Source organism: Salvelinus sp. IW2-2015, unplaced genomic scaffold, assembly GCF_002910315.2.
Source record: "Salvelinus sp. IW2-2015 unplaced genomic scaffold, ASM291031v2 Un_scaffold3187, whole genome shotgun sequence".
Classification (NCBI taxonomy): domain Eukaryota; kingdom Metazoa; phylum Chordata; class Actinopteri; order Salmoniformes; family Salmonidae; genus Salvelinus; species Salvelinus sp. IW2-2015.
Window position 1 is genome coordinate 39488 of NW_019944474.1, and position 18349 is coordinate 57836.

An 18349-nucleotide genomic window follows, 5' to 3' on the forward strand; every position below is an offset into this window, starting at 1 on the left:
ATCTGTTATGTAAGTGATTTTTGCTGTTAATTTTATTATTTATTGCTGTAATATCATTGATTTATGTGATTGTTTTCTGTGACACTGATACTACTTAATGATAGTAATCTCTTTTGTCAAAAAAAGGCAGTTAATGCTCAGCAAGCCAGCAAAGAATGGCATCAAGATATGGATGGCCTGTGACACACAAACCAGCTACGCTTGGAAGATGCAAGTCTATCCAGGGAAGCCGACCAGTGGAGGCCCGGAGAAGAACCAGGGGATGTGTGTTGTGCTTGATGTGACAGAGGGGGTACAATGTCACGTGTGACAATTTCTTCACCTCTTATGAACTCAACCAGCAGCTCCTGAAGAGGAAGATCACCATGGTTGGCACAGTTAGAAAGAACAAGCCTGAGCTCCCCCCTGAAGTCCTCACAACAAGGGGGAGAAAGGCCTTCTCATCAAAGTTTGCCTCCACCCCCACCACCTCTCTATTTTCTTACATCCCAAAGAGGAACAAGAATGTGGTCCTCCTGAGCACACTGCACAAAATGGCTGAGATCAGTGATCGTGAGGACAGGAAGCCAGCCTTCATCCTAGACTACAACCACAACACAGGAGGTGTGGACAACCTGGACAAGGTGATTGGAACTTACAGCTGCAGGAGGATGACTGCCCACTGGACCCTGGTCATCTTCCATAACATCATTGATGTGTCCTCATACAATGCCTTCGTGAAACAAGATCATGATCAACCCTACCTGATGCCTGATAAGCGGAAGAAGAGGAGAGTGTTCCTGGAGCAGCTGGGAAAGGCACTTGTAATCTCGCAACTTTCAAAGAAGGGAGCGCCTCCCCTGCACAGCAGCCTCTGCAGCGCTTGTGAAAGCTGTTCAGGGGGCTGAATCTTGTCCTGATCCACCTGAGACTGCAGCTGAGTGTAACTCTATGTTGTTGTATATGTCGCACTGCATTGCTTTATCTTGGCCAGGTCGCAGTTATAAATGAGAACTTGTTCTCAACTGGCCTACCTGGTTAAATAAAGGTGAAATAAAAACAAAATAAAAAATCAACTCTAATTAACACATGTAGGACAGTATGCAAGTGTGTGTGCATGGACTTTGCAGATGTATTTCTCACACGTGCAGCACATATTATTTGATTTACACTCCTTCTTTGGGGGGCAGAATAGGCATCTCCTCTTCTTGCCTGCTCAGATATAAAATTAATCACTAACCTTTGATAATCTTCATCAGATGACACTCATAGGACATCATGTTACACAATACATGTATGTTTTGTTCGATAATGTGCATATTTATATCCACAAATCTCGGTTTACATTGGCGCCATGTTCAGAAATGGCTCCAAAATATCCGGAGAAATTTTAGAGAGCCACGTCATCTAACAGAAATATTCATCATAAACTTTGATGAAAGATACATGTTTCACATATAATTAAAGATACACTGGTTCTTAATGCAACCACTGTGTCAGATTTTTTTTAAACTTTAGTAAATAGCACACCATGCAATAATCTGAGACGGCGCTCAAATATAAATAACATTTCTCCGCCATGTTGGAGTCAACAGAAATACGAAATTACATCATAAATATTCCCTTACCTTTGATTATCTTCATCAGAATGCAATGCCAGGAATCCTATTTCCACAATAAATCGTTTTTTTGTTCGATAATGTCCATTACTTATGTCATATTAGCAACTTTAGCTAGCATGTGTAGTACACGTGTCCAAACACCGGCGCAAATGAAAGCAAACGTCGGACGAAAACTTCAAAAAGTTATATTACAAGTCGAATAAACTGGTCAAACTTTGTAGAGAATCAATCTTCAGGATGTTGTTATCATATAATTCCAATAACGTCCCAACCGGAGCATTTCTTTATGTCTGTATAACTAATGGCACACATGCCAATCCCATGGCTAGCGTGCGTGGCCAGGAACTGGCAATCTGCCAGACCAGTGACTCAAATAGCTCCCATCCAGCCCCACATCACACTAGAGGCTTCATTCCACGTTCTACTGACATCTAGTGGAAGGTGTATGAAGTGCAAACAGATCCATAAATTACAGGGATTTGAATAGGCGACTTTCACATCGACCCTTTTCAGAATTTTCACTTCCTGTTTGGAAGTGTGCCTGCCATATGAGTTCTGTTACACTCAAATACATAATTCAAACGGAAACTTCAGAGTGTTGTCCATCCAATAGTAATAATAATATGCATATATTATCATCTGGGACAGAGTAGGAGGCCGTTCAATTTGGGCACCAATTCATCCAAAAATGAAAATGCTGCCTCCTATCCCAAAGAAGTTTAAAGGATCCGCCACTTTGTTTAAAAAATTTTAAGTTATTTGAATGTTTTTAAAAAACATTTATAGCATGTTCTCCGAATGTTGCATAACTTCTGATATGGTTCGTATAGAAAGTTCTCTCTTCAGAACAGAAGTTATCAAACAGATTTTCGAACTCATTACGGAATTATTTGTAAATTACATTTATAAAACACAATGTATCCAAAGCTTTTAATTTATTCTATCAGAATTGAATGTCTCCTTCTTTGATAGAGGAAGTAATCAAGAATTTTGTTGACACGCTGAGAATAGAATATAGGATATTGAGATTGTTAAATAACTTTCAGGCCTGTTATCTAGTAGAGTCACAACTATGCCTGTACCAGATGTGAGTACTATCTATTACAGTATCAAGGACCTACATAACTACACAAGCGCACAATTTGACAGTCTCCGGAATGATATTGACTGGACTGTATAATTTGTCAAGTACATTGATGTCATAGTGAAATTCAGCTACCTAACAGGCTTGCACTTTAAAGTTGAAAATGGAACAAAAACCCAAAGCCATTATTTAGCCGAGGTTGGATCCGGGTTTGAACAGGGCAAAACCTTCTATTCCAACCTCTACAAATACGATCTCATGATGATAGGTTCTGTGATAAAGCTAACATCCTGGACATTGTTTGGAATACACTGCTATTGCAGGAACAAGAAGATGAACCGACTGGATGCTCTAAAGGAAAAATTGAGGAATATACAGCATACATTGATGGATTAGATTATTTTGTACGCTACATGTTCACCCTTGAGAAGGAAGCCGTCTCACCATGGTTGAAGTAATTGCCGATCACTGGTGATACAAAGAACATAGACGTCGTCAGTGAAACATTCAAAAACCACGTCACTGAACAGTGGATGTTGTGCAACAAAAATGGCTGTGGCCCACTTCAGACTGAGAAACTGTCTAATTGTTACTGCAAGAAGCCTTAGCACAACACTGACCAGCAGCAGGATAAAATAAATGTCCAGATGGCTACAAACCTTCCCCCAAACAACATCACCTGCTCTGAAGGAAGGTAGAGACACTTTCCTGTGTGTCACACTGACCTGAGTATTGGGGCTGGAACAATAAAATGCAAGACTGAAGGAACAGCAACAATCTGCACAGCATCATGTCCAAATGGACAGACCTTCAAGATGGCCGGACCGAGCAGCCTTGTAGTGTTTCCACTCTACCCAGCCGCTGTGACAGACAGGGGCACGACTGACAGTGTAAGGTTCTGCTTTTCTTTTCTTAGTCAACCTTGTTTTTTTCTTTGTTTTCTTGAATGTAGCCCTGTTTCTTTGTGTTCTGGAACGTAGCCCTGTTTCTTTGTGTTCTGGAACGTAGCCCTGTTTCTTTGTGTTCTGGAACGTAGCCCTGTTTCCTTTGTGTTCTGGAACGTAGCCCTGTTTCTTTGTGTTCTGGAACGTCAAGCCCTGTTTCTTTGTGTTCTGGAACGTTAGCCCGGTCTTTCATTTTTGTTCATTGATTTCACCTGTTTCTTTCTCACCTGGTCTCATCAGCTCCCTTTTCAGTTCAATTGTTTCTGTTTGTATGGTTGTGAGATATTGTTTGTTTTTGACTGCCTACCTGTGTTTGACCATTGCCTGACTAATAGAAGGCTTAATAAACATCTGCTGTGCTCTGTGTGTGAATCTCCACCTTTTTCTCCCTGAGTATTCATTACAGACAGCTCTTGTAGGGATAACGAAGTCTGTAGGACCACAGAATCACATGGGATTCTTCATGGCTCCTTTCTAAAATGACTTCATCTAGGACAGCCATATTGGCACAAACCCCTCCAAAGTGGTAAGCCTTAGGTTACCCACTCATTTGAAAAGCTCAACCCATTTATAAAATAGTTTTAAAACACGGCAACTAAAATAATTGAAGTGTCAAATGATTTCCTAAATGGCCTATTTGTTCCAGATGCTGTCACATCCCCAGAAGGAGCAGCTGTTTGTATGGCTAGAACCCCAGCTATCAGAGGGAGCCATTGTCCACATCAATATATGTATGAATACGATTGGACCTTGTACGCTGCTAAATACTAGCAGGTAACACATTGAACATATCCAGTTGAAATGCAAGTCTATCAAGCAATTCACAAGATTGTAAAGAATTTTGCATATATTTTTATAAATTTACAGGTAGAGGGGAAAGTTGAAGTGAAATCTTTCCTCCCGAACATAATTTTAGCTACACTCAACTTCACATTGAGTTCCATGCTAGCTGAGTACAAACTATTTCATGAGCAGGTGTCTGTCTCTGCAGGTTCTTGTGGACCCCTGTGTGGGCAATAGAGGAGTGGAATGGGCCTGGAAGGGTCATCAGTGAATCTGTGCAGATTGGATATTCAAACCGTTTTCCGGGTGTCCTGATGCAGGTGAGTTTTTTACAAGTCGTGCGTTTTTTCTGTCCTCTAGTGACTGAATTAAATCATGGGAACCTGTTTCTAACTCATTATGGCCTGATGTGTAACATTGCATACATTTACGAGAAGGGAGACAGGACTGGTGACTTCTACATTCTAAGTCAGCTTAATTGATGATAGAAGTTTTGTTTTTTTCATGTAATTTTCTGTTTGTGCTTTTCTTCATATTTAGTATTTTAGTGTTTATTAGGATCCCATTAGCTGCTACTCTTCCTGGGGTCCAAACAGTGTTAAAGCAGTTACATCACAACACCCTACATCATAAATAAAACAATACATCATACAATACATTGTTAGATCATTAATCTAATATTATACATTTACAATATAAAATCCACAATAACCAGTCCCTCCAGGATTTCGCGCTAATTGGTGATTTCTGCGCCAAAAATGCTTGATTTTGCGGCAGCTTTTCTGATTATCTGCGATACATTTTGCAATGTTTTTTTTACGTTATTTCATATAAAGTCATATGTGCTCAGTTTTAGGACGATTTTAAGCAGAATACATAATACAAAAACAGTTTAACATCTGAAGTGCTCTATTTTGTTATTTTCCTGAACAAACAGATCTGTCATAATCCATCACACATTCACTCACACACACACACCTCTCCATCAGGCTTTGATGCTTGCTATCAACACGAGATGCACCTCCCATTCCCACTCGCTCTCTAAAAAAACAACAACAAATAGATTAAAAGCTGTTCAATCGTTTCCATTTGAGGATCGATATTCTTTCGCGCAAATGTCTACAAAATACTTGATTGTGATATTTTTTTTCTTCTGAAAGGGAGATTTAAAAAAAACAGAACGTAAAAATAGTATATTGTTTTTATATGTACTTTTAAAACAGTATTACCATTTTAAAAAATCCAGAAAGATTGTGCTTTCGTGATCCGTATTAAGTTTTACAGAGTTTAAAACGGCAAAGCTGACAAATTGCACTCCGTGCTTTGAGCAGCGCTCTCCATAGACAGACTGGGGAGAGCAGAATGCCGACCACCCTACTAAAGCCAAGGTTAGACTGGGAGAGCAGAGTGCCTGACCACCTACTAAAGCCAAGGTTAGACTGGGGAGAGCAGAATGCGCACCACCCCACTAAAGCCAAGGTTAGACTGGGGAGAGCAGAATGCGACACCATACTAAAGCCAAGGTTAGACTGGGGAGAGCAGAATGCCGAACCATACTAAAGCCAAGGTTAGACTGGGGAGAGCAGATGCCGACCACCCTACTAAGCCAAGGTTAGACTGGGGAGAGCAGATGCGCGACCACCCTACTAAAGCCAAGGTTAGACTGGGGAGAGCAGAGGATCCGACCCCCCCACTAAGCCAAGGTTAGACTGGGGAGACAGAGTGCCGACCACCCTACTAAAGCCAGGTTAGACTGGGGAGAGCAGAGTGCCGACCCCCCACTAAAGCCAAGGTTAGATCGGGAGAGCAGAGTGTCGACCACCCTACTAAAGCCAAGGTTAGACTGGGGAGAGCAGAGTGTCGACCACCCTACTAAAGCCAAGGTTAGACGGGGGAGAGCAGAGTGCGACCACCCTACTAAAGCCAAGGTTAGACTGGGGAGAGCAGAGGTGCCGACCACCCTACTAAAGAAGGTTAGACTGGGAGAGCGAGGGCGACCACCCACTAAGCCAAGGTTAGACTGGGGAGAGAGAGTGCCGACCACCTACTAAAGCCAAGGTTAGACTGGGGAGAGCAGAGTGTCGACCACCCTACTAAAGCCAAGGTTAGCGGAGTAAAAGTTGAGTAAAACGCCACTCACCTTGATTCTTTCAGCGCTTGCCACTGTCTTCCCTGCTACCACTTCAGTTATGGGGATCTGCCGCTGGTGGGAACTGTTCTGACATTCTCATATGCTTTGCTGATACGAAGGCACTGTTTATTGTCGACTTTCTCTTGTTTCCAAAAACATTTGGAAATTGTTTCGCACGTTATTTTTGTTGGCAAATGAGATTGATTTCTATTCATTGTACTGCCTGTCAGCCATCAACAATCACCCATTTTCGTACATGAATACGCTGACAGGCCATGGGGGGGGGGGAATTTTGTTGACGTGTGGTTGGATTGGCCATTTTCCACGGTAACAGTGCAGTAATTGTTCAAAACTACAAACCCGCTTTCGATTGGACCCTTTTATGCGCTAAAAGTGCGGGGATTGGTCAACATTGCAAGCTCTCGCATATATGCTCTGATTGGTTGATTTTTGTATTGAATTATGCATTCGCGGAATCCTGGAGGGACTGAAAAACTTAACATTACAGTGTGTGTCACGGAAACACAAAACCCCTGATTTTAGAGTGAAACGGTTGGAAGAAGATCCATGAAATTATATAGTAGACTTTGTCATAGGGATGTCCTAAAATGTACACCGTACAGGAAGATCATTGCATGTCTATTGAAAAGGATCAGTGACATTATGTTAGAATTGGAAAGCATTCTCATTTGCAYAATGCTGATTTATGTTTATGTTACATCATGTACTCTCAAATCAACAAACTGCTATTTCTTCTTTATTTAACTTATTTTAAAATAAACCCTATAGGCATTACCTCTGTCATCGTTTTACTTTGTTAAAATATCAGTGCATTATTGGAGGCCACATTCACTGTTTGACAAAATGGAAGAGCGTGAGAACCAATGGAAGAAGATGAAAGCGTTTATTAACATTTGCTCATGGATAAACAAACACACGCCACTCATCACATTTGACAAGAAGTAAGAAACACATTTAGATAAGTGAATTAAAAAGCGTTATAGTATCATGCTTTACAGTCTCAATCTCAATGCCAAGTTAATGCCATACCTCGAGTAACAGTGTAGCTGTATAGTCTTGTGCAGAATTGTTTTTGCTATACTTAAGTCTAAAGAAATGACTAGAAATTGGCCCAAACCAATCACTTAAGAAACACTGGGTGAAAGGAAACAAAGGTAGTCCCCCCCTCCCGCCTACTCCCCCTGTCCCCAGGATAAAAGCATCTGCTAAATGGCATTTATTATTGTATTGTTAATATCATTATGTCACTTATTTTTTAAATACAGGTCCAGATATACAAGGTCTTCTTGAAACTGCAACCAGGCTAGGGGTCAATACCATTTCAATTCAGGAGCTAAACTGAAATTCCATMTTTTYTCAATRCTTTTCAATGAGGAACAATTGGAATTTTCCTAAATTGAAATGGAATTGACCCMAWCYCTGAGTGCAACTTTTCAAAATGTCCMTTGTTAMACCATATTATGAGTTCAAGGAAATGCACTTTGGCCTGAAGGATGGTCCTACAACTCTTTAGATCACAGGAGGTTGCTGAGGGGAGAACGGGTCATAATAATGGGCAGAACRGYGCAAATGGAATGAAAACATGTGTTTGATGTATTTTATACCATTCCACCTTTTCCGCTCCAGGCATTACCACAAGCCCATCCTCCCCAATGAAGGTGCCACCATCCTCCTGTGCTTCCCCTATTGATGGAGGGACTTTTCAGGGAACAATGAGTTGTCACTAGGGAGTCAACCGTTTTGCTTATTGATTACATTGTCTACTCTTCCAATAAGCAGCAGCATATGAATGACCCTGATGCTGTCTGTGTGTTCAATGTTCTAGTATTGACTCTGTTGTTGTAATGGCAGAATACGTTCACCGGGTGGCAGCACTGGGACAGCTGAATTTCACATCAGTATACTGGACATCCTCCTGAATCTGGGGCTGAGGCAGCTGGACGGTGGAGTATAGAGGCACTTCCTGGTTTTTGGAGCCAGAGAAGTGGACGCCTTGAAATAGTGAACATAATCCTGGTTGTCTGTGTCCGCTGTCTGTGCTGCAGTAGGGGTCATGGCCATGCTTGAGACATTGTCATACACTGGACTAGAGTTCTCCCTGATGGAGAAAGAGAGGACAGCAAAATGAGGAAGAAAATGTTCCACAAAGCATACACAGTCATCTTCTGATTCCAACAGACTCACCTGTCCATCATCTGCTGTGTCTCTTGTGTTGAGGTGGATTTGGAGGCTTGTTTCCTGTTTTGCACATGAATAATGAATAATCAATGTTACTAAAGTTAAATAATAAAACAAAAAAGCATTTTCACTTCACTCACCTGAACCACATGAAGCCAGAAAAACAGAGGATGAGAACCAGAACAACCACTATGATTCCTACAGCTGCAGTCACAACTGAGGTTTGTTTCCCTACAATAAAATATGGATGATATGAGTACATGTTATGATATAATAAACTTAAATATAGCACATTAATGCAAACTTGTATATCCAATGTTTAGTTATAAACAGGTGCAATAAACCCAAGTATAATGATTCAGATTAGCTTGAAACATGTATAAAAACATATTGTATTGAAAATGTAACTTTACCTGCTACAACAATCATCAGAACTGTAGAGTTCATAGATCCTTTTCTATTCTGGGCCTCACAGTAATATTCTCCACTGTCCTCAGAGATGATGTTAGTGATGCTGTAACTCTGTCCGATGCTTTTGTGAGGTTACGTTCTTTCTGTACCAGGTGTATTTGTCCACAGGTGGGTTGGCATCACTGCTGCAGGTCAGAGTCACTGAACTGCCCTCCACTATTTCACCAGAGGGACTGACTGACACTGAGGTGTTCTTTGGGCCATCTGGTGGACAATATGTAACACATTGTTCATACATAGAGCTTTACATGAGGAGCATCATGGAACGGACTAGTGATTGAAATAAATGAAATATTAATATAAATATGTGTAACTTAGACAATAATGTAACAATACAGTGTTTGTGAAGTACTTGTATTTCACTACAGTAATGAGATGAGTACATTCATGGAACTTGGACATAGATTGAAATAATAGATAGAATAGATGAGAGAAGATGTTACTAAAAGAATACAACTGGAGATGTATCACACATACTCACATCTGACAGTGAGAGTCTCTTCAGCAGAGTGGAAATCCTCATGGCCTTCTACAGCACAGGAGTATCTGCCTGCATCCTCACTGCTGACTGGGTTTAGGAACAGACTGTTAGATTGGTTGGTTACATGTCCATTCTTGTACCAGATGTAGGTGGGGTTGGGGTTGTCAGTCAGAGTACAGGTGGTGCTACAGGTCAGTGTCACATTCTGTCCCTCTGACACAGTGACAGGAGTCACCTTCACCTGCAGAACTAAATGAAAGGGTATTAAAACACTGAGTACATCACTAAGTAATCGTTTGCAGTATTGATAGGATGTGACATGCAGTGTTACCTGTGACAGTCAGAGTTGTTCCAGGGAAGGTGGGCTCCCAGTTTGTCTGATCTGTTCTGAATCTAAACTTATACTCAGCTGAATCCTCCTCTCTCAGGTCTGTGATTCTCAGGGTGGAGTCACTCTGCATATTTCCAAGGTACTCCACACGACCTTCATACCCCGGGTTCAGGATTTGAGGCGCCTCATCAAGTTTTCCTTTTGTGTACCATTTTGTTTCAGAGACTGTATGACCACTGGGAAATGTATAAGAGCAGGATATGTCCACTGATGACCCCTTCAAGGTACAGACACTCTGATGGGTGTAAGTCACGTGGAAATAACTGTGACCCCCAACAGCTGAAACACAAGTACATTGTTCAAATGGTGTAAGTATTTACAACTGTAAAATCAACATCCATCACTCTAAATGAAATAGTAGCCCTATTTCATGTCTGTTTCACTAAACATCAACACTGACCAATGATGTATTGGATGATTTTGACAGACTTTAAAAGTGTATTAGTCACACTCACACACTGCAGGAGAATTGATGCCTTTTACAGCACAGTAGAATCTGCCTTCAGTTTTTAAGTAGACTGAGTATGAGGGGGAGGAGTCCTCTTGTACATTCTTACTGTTCCTGTACCAGATGTAGGTGGGGTTGTCAGTCAGAGTACAGGTGGTGCTACAGGTCAGTGTCGTTGACCACCATGTAGTGGTCACCTTCACCTGCAGGTCTGGAGTAGATAACAACATTAAAACCCTCAATGACCTGTTGTCTAGTTCAAATGAGGCAGGAGTGGACGTTCTCAAATCATCAACTCATACATTCCTATTATACCATACATTCATATTTATATTATTTCAGTACAAATCAAGACAATTTTCCTGAACCAGTTAAACAGATCAACACTATATATAATATCACTGTACCTGTAACAGACAGAGTGATTAAAACGATCAATACTATATATATATCACTGTACCTGTAACAGACGAGTGATTAAACAGATCAACACTATATATAATATCACTGTACCTGTAACAGACAGAGTGATTAAACAGATCAATACTATATATAATATCACTGTACCTGTAACAGACCAGTGATTAAACAGATCAACACTTATATTAATATCACTGTACCTGTAACAGACAGAGTGATTAAACAGATCAACACTATATATAATATCACTGTACCTGTAACAGACAGAGTGATTAAACAGATCAACACATATATATAAATCACTGTACCTGTAACAGACAGAGTGATTAAACAGATCAACATTATATATAATATCACTGTACCTGTAACACACAGAGTGTTAAACAGATCAATACTATATATTAATATCACTGTACCTGTAACAGACAGAGTGATTAAACAGATCAATACTATATATAATATCACTGTACCTGTAACACACAGAGTGATTAAACAGATCAATACTATTATAATATCACTGTACCTGTAACAGACAGAGTGATTAAACAGATCAATACTATATATAATATCACTGTACCTGTAACACACAGAGTGATTAAACAGATCAATACTATATATAATATCACTTACTGTAACACACAGAGTGATTAAACAGATCAATACTATATATAATATCACTGTACCTGTAACAGACAGAGTGATTAAACAGATCAATACTATATATAATATCACTGTACCTGTAACAGACAGAGTGATTAAACAGATCAATACTATATATAATATCACTGTACTGTAACAGACAGAGTGATTAAACAGATCAATACTATATATAATATCACTGTACCTGTAACAGACAGAGTGATTAAACAGATCAATACTATATATAATATCACTGTACCTGTAACAGACAGAGTGATTAAACAGATCATACTATATATAATATCACTGTACCTGTAACAGACAGTGATTAAACAGATAACACTATATATAATATCACTGTACCTGTAACAGACAGAGTGATTAAACAGATCAACACTATATATAATATCACTGTACCTGTAACAGACAGTGTTTACACAGATCAACACTATATATAATATCACTGTACCTGTAACAGACAGAGTGATTAAACAGATCAACACTATATATAATATCACTGTACCTGTAACAGACAGAGTGATTAAACAGATCAATACTATATATAATATCACTGTACCTGTAACAGACAGTGATTAAACAGATCAACACTATATATAATATCACTGTACCTGTAACAGACAGAGTGATTAAACAGATCAACACTATATATAATATCACTGTACCTGTAACAGACAGAGTGACTCCAGGGCTACCAGTAAATCTCCCTCCAGTCTGATCTGTTATAAATCTGAACTTGTACTCATTTGAGTCACTCTCTCTCAAGTTTGTGATTTTCAGGGTGTGGCCATTCATCCTATCGCTATCGTACGTCACACGACCTTTGTAGTCTGGGTCGTCTCTCAGATTTACATAATTTTTCACAGCATCAATTTTGGTGAACCAGAAGGTTGATGTGACTTTGTAACCTCTGGGATATGTGTAAGAGCAGGACAGCTCCACTGATGACCTCTTCAAGGTACAGATACTCTGAGTGGTGTATGTAACACTCCAGCCATTCTGACCCAGTACCACTGAAACACACAGTCACAAAACACAATGGTATCAGAATTAGAACAAGGTCTATTGGTTCACACTAACAGTAGGTTTTGTCTCCACTGTGTTGCTTTAGTTGCTGAGTTGAGTGTGAATGGAAACCACAGAAAACAATTTAAGTGAAGTGCAAACGCCTAACAGAACACACCAGAATACCATTATGATTCTTAACCTTTTATAAATGTCTGTAGATTATTAAACAAAGCAACTAAAAGATAAGAATGAGACCATACCTGCTACAGTCCAGAGAAAGACCACCAACACACTTCCTGCTGTTCTCAAGGCCATTGTTGCATCTCCCACAATGCAGTCTTAGAAACATAAACAACAACTCACTCTATAGCTGGTGAATAACTCCACCTGATACATTGAAATATAAACTGTAAATGGAGTACAGGGCCTCATTACTGAAAATGAACCAGGCTCATATTGTGTTGTGTTGTATTGTGCTACAGATGTAGGATCTTAATCTTAATCTGTCTCCTGTTTTATGCAACGTGATGCTAATGTTTGTCATTTAAAATGTCAGACTTGATTTTACCTCATGAAAACAGTGTCAATCACCACATTAATTATAATCCACATAATTCACTTTTCCTGTTGCTGCAAGATAATTTAAGATCCTACCTCTGTATATGGTTGTGTGTGTGAATACTGTCTGTCTATTGCACTATGGATCAACATCTACAGATGTACTGTAAACACATATTTCTACATTGCTTGTTCTGAAGCTGTTTTATTGTCAGAACCCCAACTATAGGTAGATAAATGCTCAACCCTCTATGTTCTGTCAAGCTGTACAGCAGCCTAAAGACTGACCACCAGGTTCAATGATAGCTCCTATCCCCAAGCTGCGAGGCTAAACAGCAAGTGGCTCACACACACAGTCTTGTACAACTATCCTTGTGGAGACACAAAATTCAGTCCCGTTCACAATCCTATTTTCCTTTACCTTAACCCCAAAACCTACTAACCCTAGCTCCTAAACCTAATTCTAACAATAATTCAAATCTTAACCCTAAACCCCCTAGAAATAGCATTTGATCTTATGGGGACTAACAACATTTTTGTYSRTTTACTATTKTTGTGGGGACAAGTATAGTTAAAATGTCCACACACACACACACAGTCTTGCGCATCTCACCTTGTGGGGACATACAATTCAGTCCCATTCAAATCCTATTTTCCCTAACTCCTAAACCTAAGTCTTATCCTCAGCACTTTATCAATAATTGTCTTCCTCCTGTTGAACTTCGGCCTTTCATGTTTTCCCACCGTCTCCAGACCGGTTGGATGTACAATATAGAAACGGGGCAGAAAGTTCCAATAGGCCCGTGCAACCCAAGGTTTGATACCAGCATAAATAGAAATGCTCTTAAACCTGACACTGATTCTAACCTTAACCCTAAATCCCGTAGAAATAGCATTTGACCTTGTAGGGACCAACAAAACGTCCCCAGTTGGTCAAATGTTTGTTGGTTTACTATTCCTGTGGGGAAACTATATATACAAAATAATGTGGACACCTCAAATGAGAGGATTCAGCTGTTTAAGCCACAGCCGTTGCTGACTGGTGTATAACATCGAGCACACAGCCATGCGATCTCCATAGACAAACATTGTCAGTAGGATGGCCTTACTGAAGTCCTCAGTGACTTTCAACATGGCACCGTCAAAGGATGACACCTTTCCAGTTTGACACATTTCTGCCCTTCTAGAACAGGGTTAACATGGCGGATCAGCCGGACACAAGCCTAAGATCACCGTGCGCAATGCCAACCGTTGGGTGGAGTGGTGTAAAACTCGTCACCATTGGACTCTGGAGCAGTGGAAACGCATTCTCTGGAGTGATGAATAACGATTCCCCATCTGGCAGTTCGACGGACGTTTCTGGGTTTGGTGGATGACAGGAGAACACTACCAGCCCCCCAAAAAGTGCCAACTAAAGTTTGGTGGAGGAAGAATAATGGTCTGGGGCTGTTTTTCATGGTTCGGGCCCCTTAGTTCCATTGTTAGGAAATCTTAACGATACAGCATACAATGACATTCTAGATGATTCTGTGCTTTCAAGTGTGTGGCAACAGTTTGGGGAAGGTCCTTTCCTGTTACAGCATGACAATGCCCCCGTAGATAAAGCGAGGTCCATACAGAAATGGTTTGTCGAGATTGGTGTGGAAGAACTGACTTCTGGGATGAATTGGGATGAATGGGATGAATTGGAACGCTGACTGCAAGCCAAGCCTAATCGCCCAACATCAGTGCCCAACCTCACTAATGCTCTTGTGGCTGAATGGAAGCAAGTCCAATATTAATGCCTATGATTTTTGAATGATTTGTTTGATGAGCAGGTGTCCACATACTTCTGGTCATGTAGTGTAGGTACCTGCATCTGTAGTGAAGGCCCATGGAGTCTGTATCAAAGTCTAGAAAACACACATCCTACACAGTATAGATGTCAACCCTACTACCTATCAGTCTGGTCCTAAAGGGCCGTCAGCTAAATCAACTGTGTCACACGCAGACACACACACAGGCCCACATGTACACACACACACACACACACACACACACACACACACATACACACACTGCACTGTTACAATGTTTGTCTGCATGTCTTTTTTACCCTGGTTAATCATCTCATCACTATGTAGATCAACACTCCTACACTGAGACACTTTATGAATACTGACCCTGATGTAACAACCAAAACACAGCTCAAAACATAACAAGAAGTAAAATGATACATTACCCTCAAGAATATGACTTATGACTAAAAACAAATAACCCCAAACTATATTTCAAGATATTGACAATTGTACTTACAGAGTGAAGTGAAGGGAAGAGGTCTTGTACAGTGAGTCAACATAATGGCAGTTAGTGTGAATTCTGTGGTTGACACATATTTAACTGTTCTCTCCTTCCTCTTTAAGACATTAACATGCATGATGACCAGACCAGTACATCAGAAAAGGGATGTTACTGTATTTCAATAGAAATTGTGCAACAGACTGCATATCTATATGTACTTTTCTTCATTTGAGGAGTGGGACTACATTTTTGAAAATAGCTAAATGTGTCATATTTCCAACGTGATATTTTGACTACACAGAGAACCATTTAAACAACATGTCGACTACAGAGGGCTTGGTGTGGTTGCTAGGTGATTTGTGACACACCTGCAAGCCCTCTATACTATTTAGAATGTGAACAATTTCTTATAATGTGTTGTCTTGTCCTTCTGAGTTCTGTATATACAGGTCAAAGTTCCATGATGTCATTCAATTAGAACCCATTCATTTAAACCCATGACCATCACTCCTCATCAGCTGTATCAAAGTGGTACTGAAGGTTCCATTGTTCTAGACTAGAGTTCTCCCTACTGGCATCTCAACATTACTGCAGTGTTCTAGATTAGAGTTCTCCCTACTGGCATCTCAACATTACTGCACCATCCTCATAATAATGTCCTCATTAATGTTGGGTTAATAACAACATAACAAACTGAAAATACATCAGATAAACTAGTGAAAAACTAAACTGTTTACTAGACAAAGTCAGTTAAGCAAATATACACTGTTGTGTATTACAATATGCCACTATCATATTCTGTTACACTGTTGGCCCTTGTGTACAATAAAGGAGGCTGGTGGGCAGAGATATAGGAGGAGAGGCTAATTGTAATGACTGGAATATAATTAATGGATACCGTTCCATTTATTCCACTCCAGCCAGTACAATGAGCATGTCCTTCTATATATCTACCCACCAGCCTCCTCTGCTGGACAGTACAGGTAGTAGCAGAGGCATCAATATCATAACCATCATCATCACCATAGTGATGCTGTGTTGACTGTATAGGCTAATGTACTCTGTTGTCCATATAGGCTAATGTACTCTGTTGTCCATATAGGCTAATGTACTCTGTTGTCCATATAGGCTAATGTACTCTGTTGTCCATATACGCTAATGCAGCCTCTTATCCACATATAGTCTAATGTAGCCTGTTATCCATATATAGTCTAATGTAGCCTGTTATCCATATATGGTCTAATGTAGCCTGTTATCCATATATTGTCTAATGTAGCCTGTTATCCATATATTGTCTAATGTAGCCTGTTATCCATATATAGTCTAATGTAGCCTGTTATCCATATATAGTCTAATGTAGCCTGTTATCCATATATATTCTAATGTAGCCTGTTATCCATATATAATCTTATATAGCCTGCTATCCATATATAGGCTACTGTTACCTGTTGTCCATATATATTCTAATGTAGCCTGTTATTCTATATGTCTAATTAGCCTGTTATTCCTATATAGTCTAATGTAGCCTGTTATCCATATATACTCTAATCTAGCCTGTTATCCATATATAGTCTATTGTAGCCTGTTATCCATATATAGTCTAATGTAGCCTGTTATCCAAATATAGTCTAATGTAGCCTGTTATCAATATATAGGCTACTGTTGCCTGTTATCCACATATGGTCTAATGTAGCCTGTTATCCATATATGATCTAATGTAGCCTGTTATACATATAGTCTAATGTAGCCTGTTGTCCAGAAACTGTAATGTCCATATAAAGAAGCATAGAATTACATATTAGAACTAATAACTAGTAACTAACCCACCATCACTGTGTCTCATGTTAATAATACTCCTAAACACAACCCACCATCACTGTGTCTCATATTAATACTACTCCTAAACACAACCCACCATCACTGTGTCTCATGTTAATACTACTCCTAAACACAACCCACCATCACTGTGTCTCATGTTACTATTACTCCTAAACACAACCCACCATCACTGTGTCTCATGTTAATACTACTCCTAAACAGAACCCACCATCACTGTGTCTCATGTTACTATGATGGTGGTGATTTTCTTCAATCCAGGTTCTGTGGTGGTTCTCTTCAGTCCAGGTTCTGTGGTGGTTCTCTTAAGTCTGTGGAGTGAGAGGCGCAGAGGGGCGGGGGGGAAGGGAGGGAGAGGGAGAGACATTCTCAAAACTGTATAAAACACAAATACATAGATTAATTTATTATAATAAATTACTGCCAGTGTCGTAGTCAGGGGACATGGTCCTCATGTTCAGAGGTGTGTTCGTGTCACTGTTGGTTCAGGACGGACACTCTGTGGAGAGAGAGAGTAGTGTCCAAGTAACAGTTAAAATAGCATGAAAGAGATTCATATCATTTTAGAAATGTCAGTAGAATGATAAACAGATCAACATACGAATGAGACCATACCTGCTACAGACCAGAGAAAGACCACCAACACACTTCCTGCTGTTCTCAAGGCCATTGTTGCGTCTCCCACCCTGCAGTCTTAGAAACATAAACAACAACTCACTCTATAGCTGGTGAATTACTCCACCTGATACATTGAAGTAGAAACTGTAAACGGGGTACAGGGCCTCACTTCTGAAAATGAACCAGGCTCATATTGTGTTGTCACCATCATCATCATCACCATCATTATAAACAACAACAACTTATTGAACAGATCTGTAGAACTGTAAACACATATTTCTGAATGTTCTGAAGCTATTTTATTCTCAGAACCCCAAATATAGGAGGATAAATGTTCAATCCTCTACGGTCCGTCAAGCTGTTCAGCAGCCTAAAGACTGACCACCAGTTTCAATGGTAGCTCCTATCCCCAAGCTGAGGCTTAACAGAACTGACTCAC

General features: G+C 40.0%; 1 protein-coding gene across 5 annotated transcripts in view; it reads right to left on the reverse strand.

Moving 5' to 3' along the window:
- LOC139025736 (basigin-like) overlaps nucleotides 1-15776 on the reverse strand; it is a 33148-nt gene extending 17372 nt beyond the window's left edge. For 2 of the 5 annotated variants that reach the window (XR_011477353.1, XR_011477354.1), the window contains exons 1-9: nucleotides 15472-15640; nucleotides 12879-12956; nucleotides 12276-12623; nucleotides 10541-10744; nucleotides 10026-10364; nucleotides 9695-9943; nucleotides 9156-9417; nucleotides 8883-8973; nucleotides 8749-8802 (exon numbers count right to left, since the gene is read on the reverse strand). Coding sequence is in view for 1 of the 5 variants with exons in the window: in XM_070440927.1 (XP_070297028.1) it covers nucleotides 12276-12623; nucleotides 12879-12956; nucleotides 15472-15592 (547 nt within the window). In the remaining 4 variants the exon portion in view is untranslated. Of the gene's footprint in view, nucleotides 1-7433; nucleotides 8803-8882; nucleotides 8974-9155; nucleotides 9418-9694; nucleotides 9944-10025; nucleotides 10365-10540; nucleotides 10745-12275; nucleotides 12624-12878; nucleotides 12957-15471 lie in introns of those variants that run through there. The other 3 variants (XR_011477355.1, XR_011477356.1, XM_070440927.1) reach the window with 3 other exon arrangements.
- Between the last annotated feature and the right edge of the window lie 2573 nt (nucleotides 15777-18349).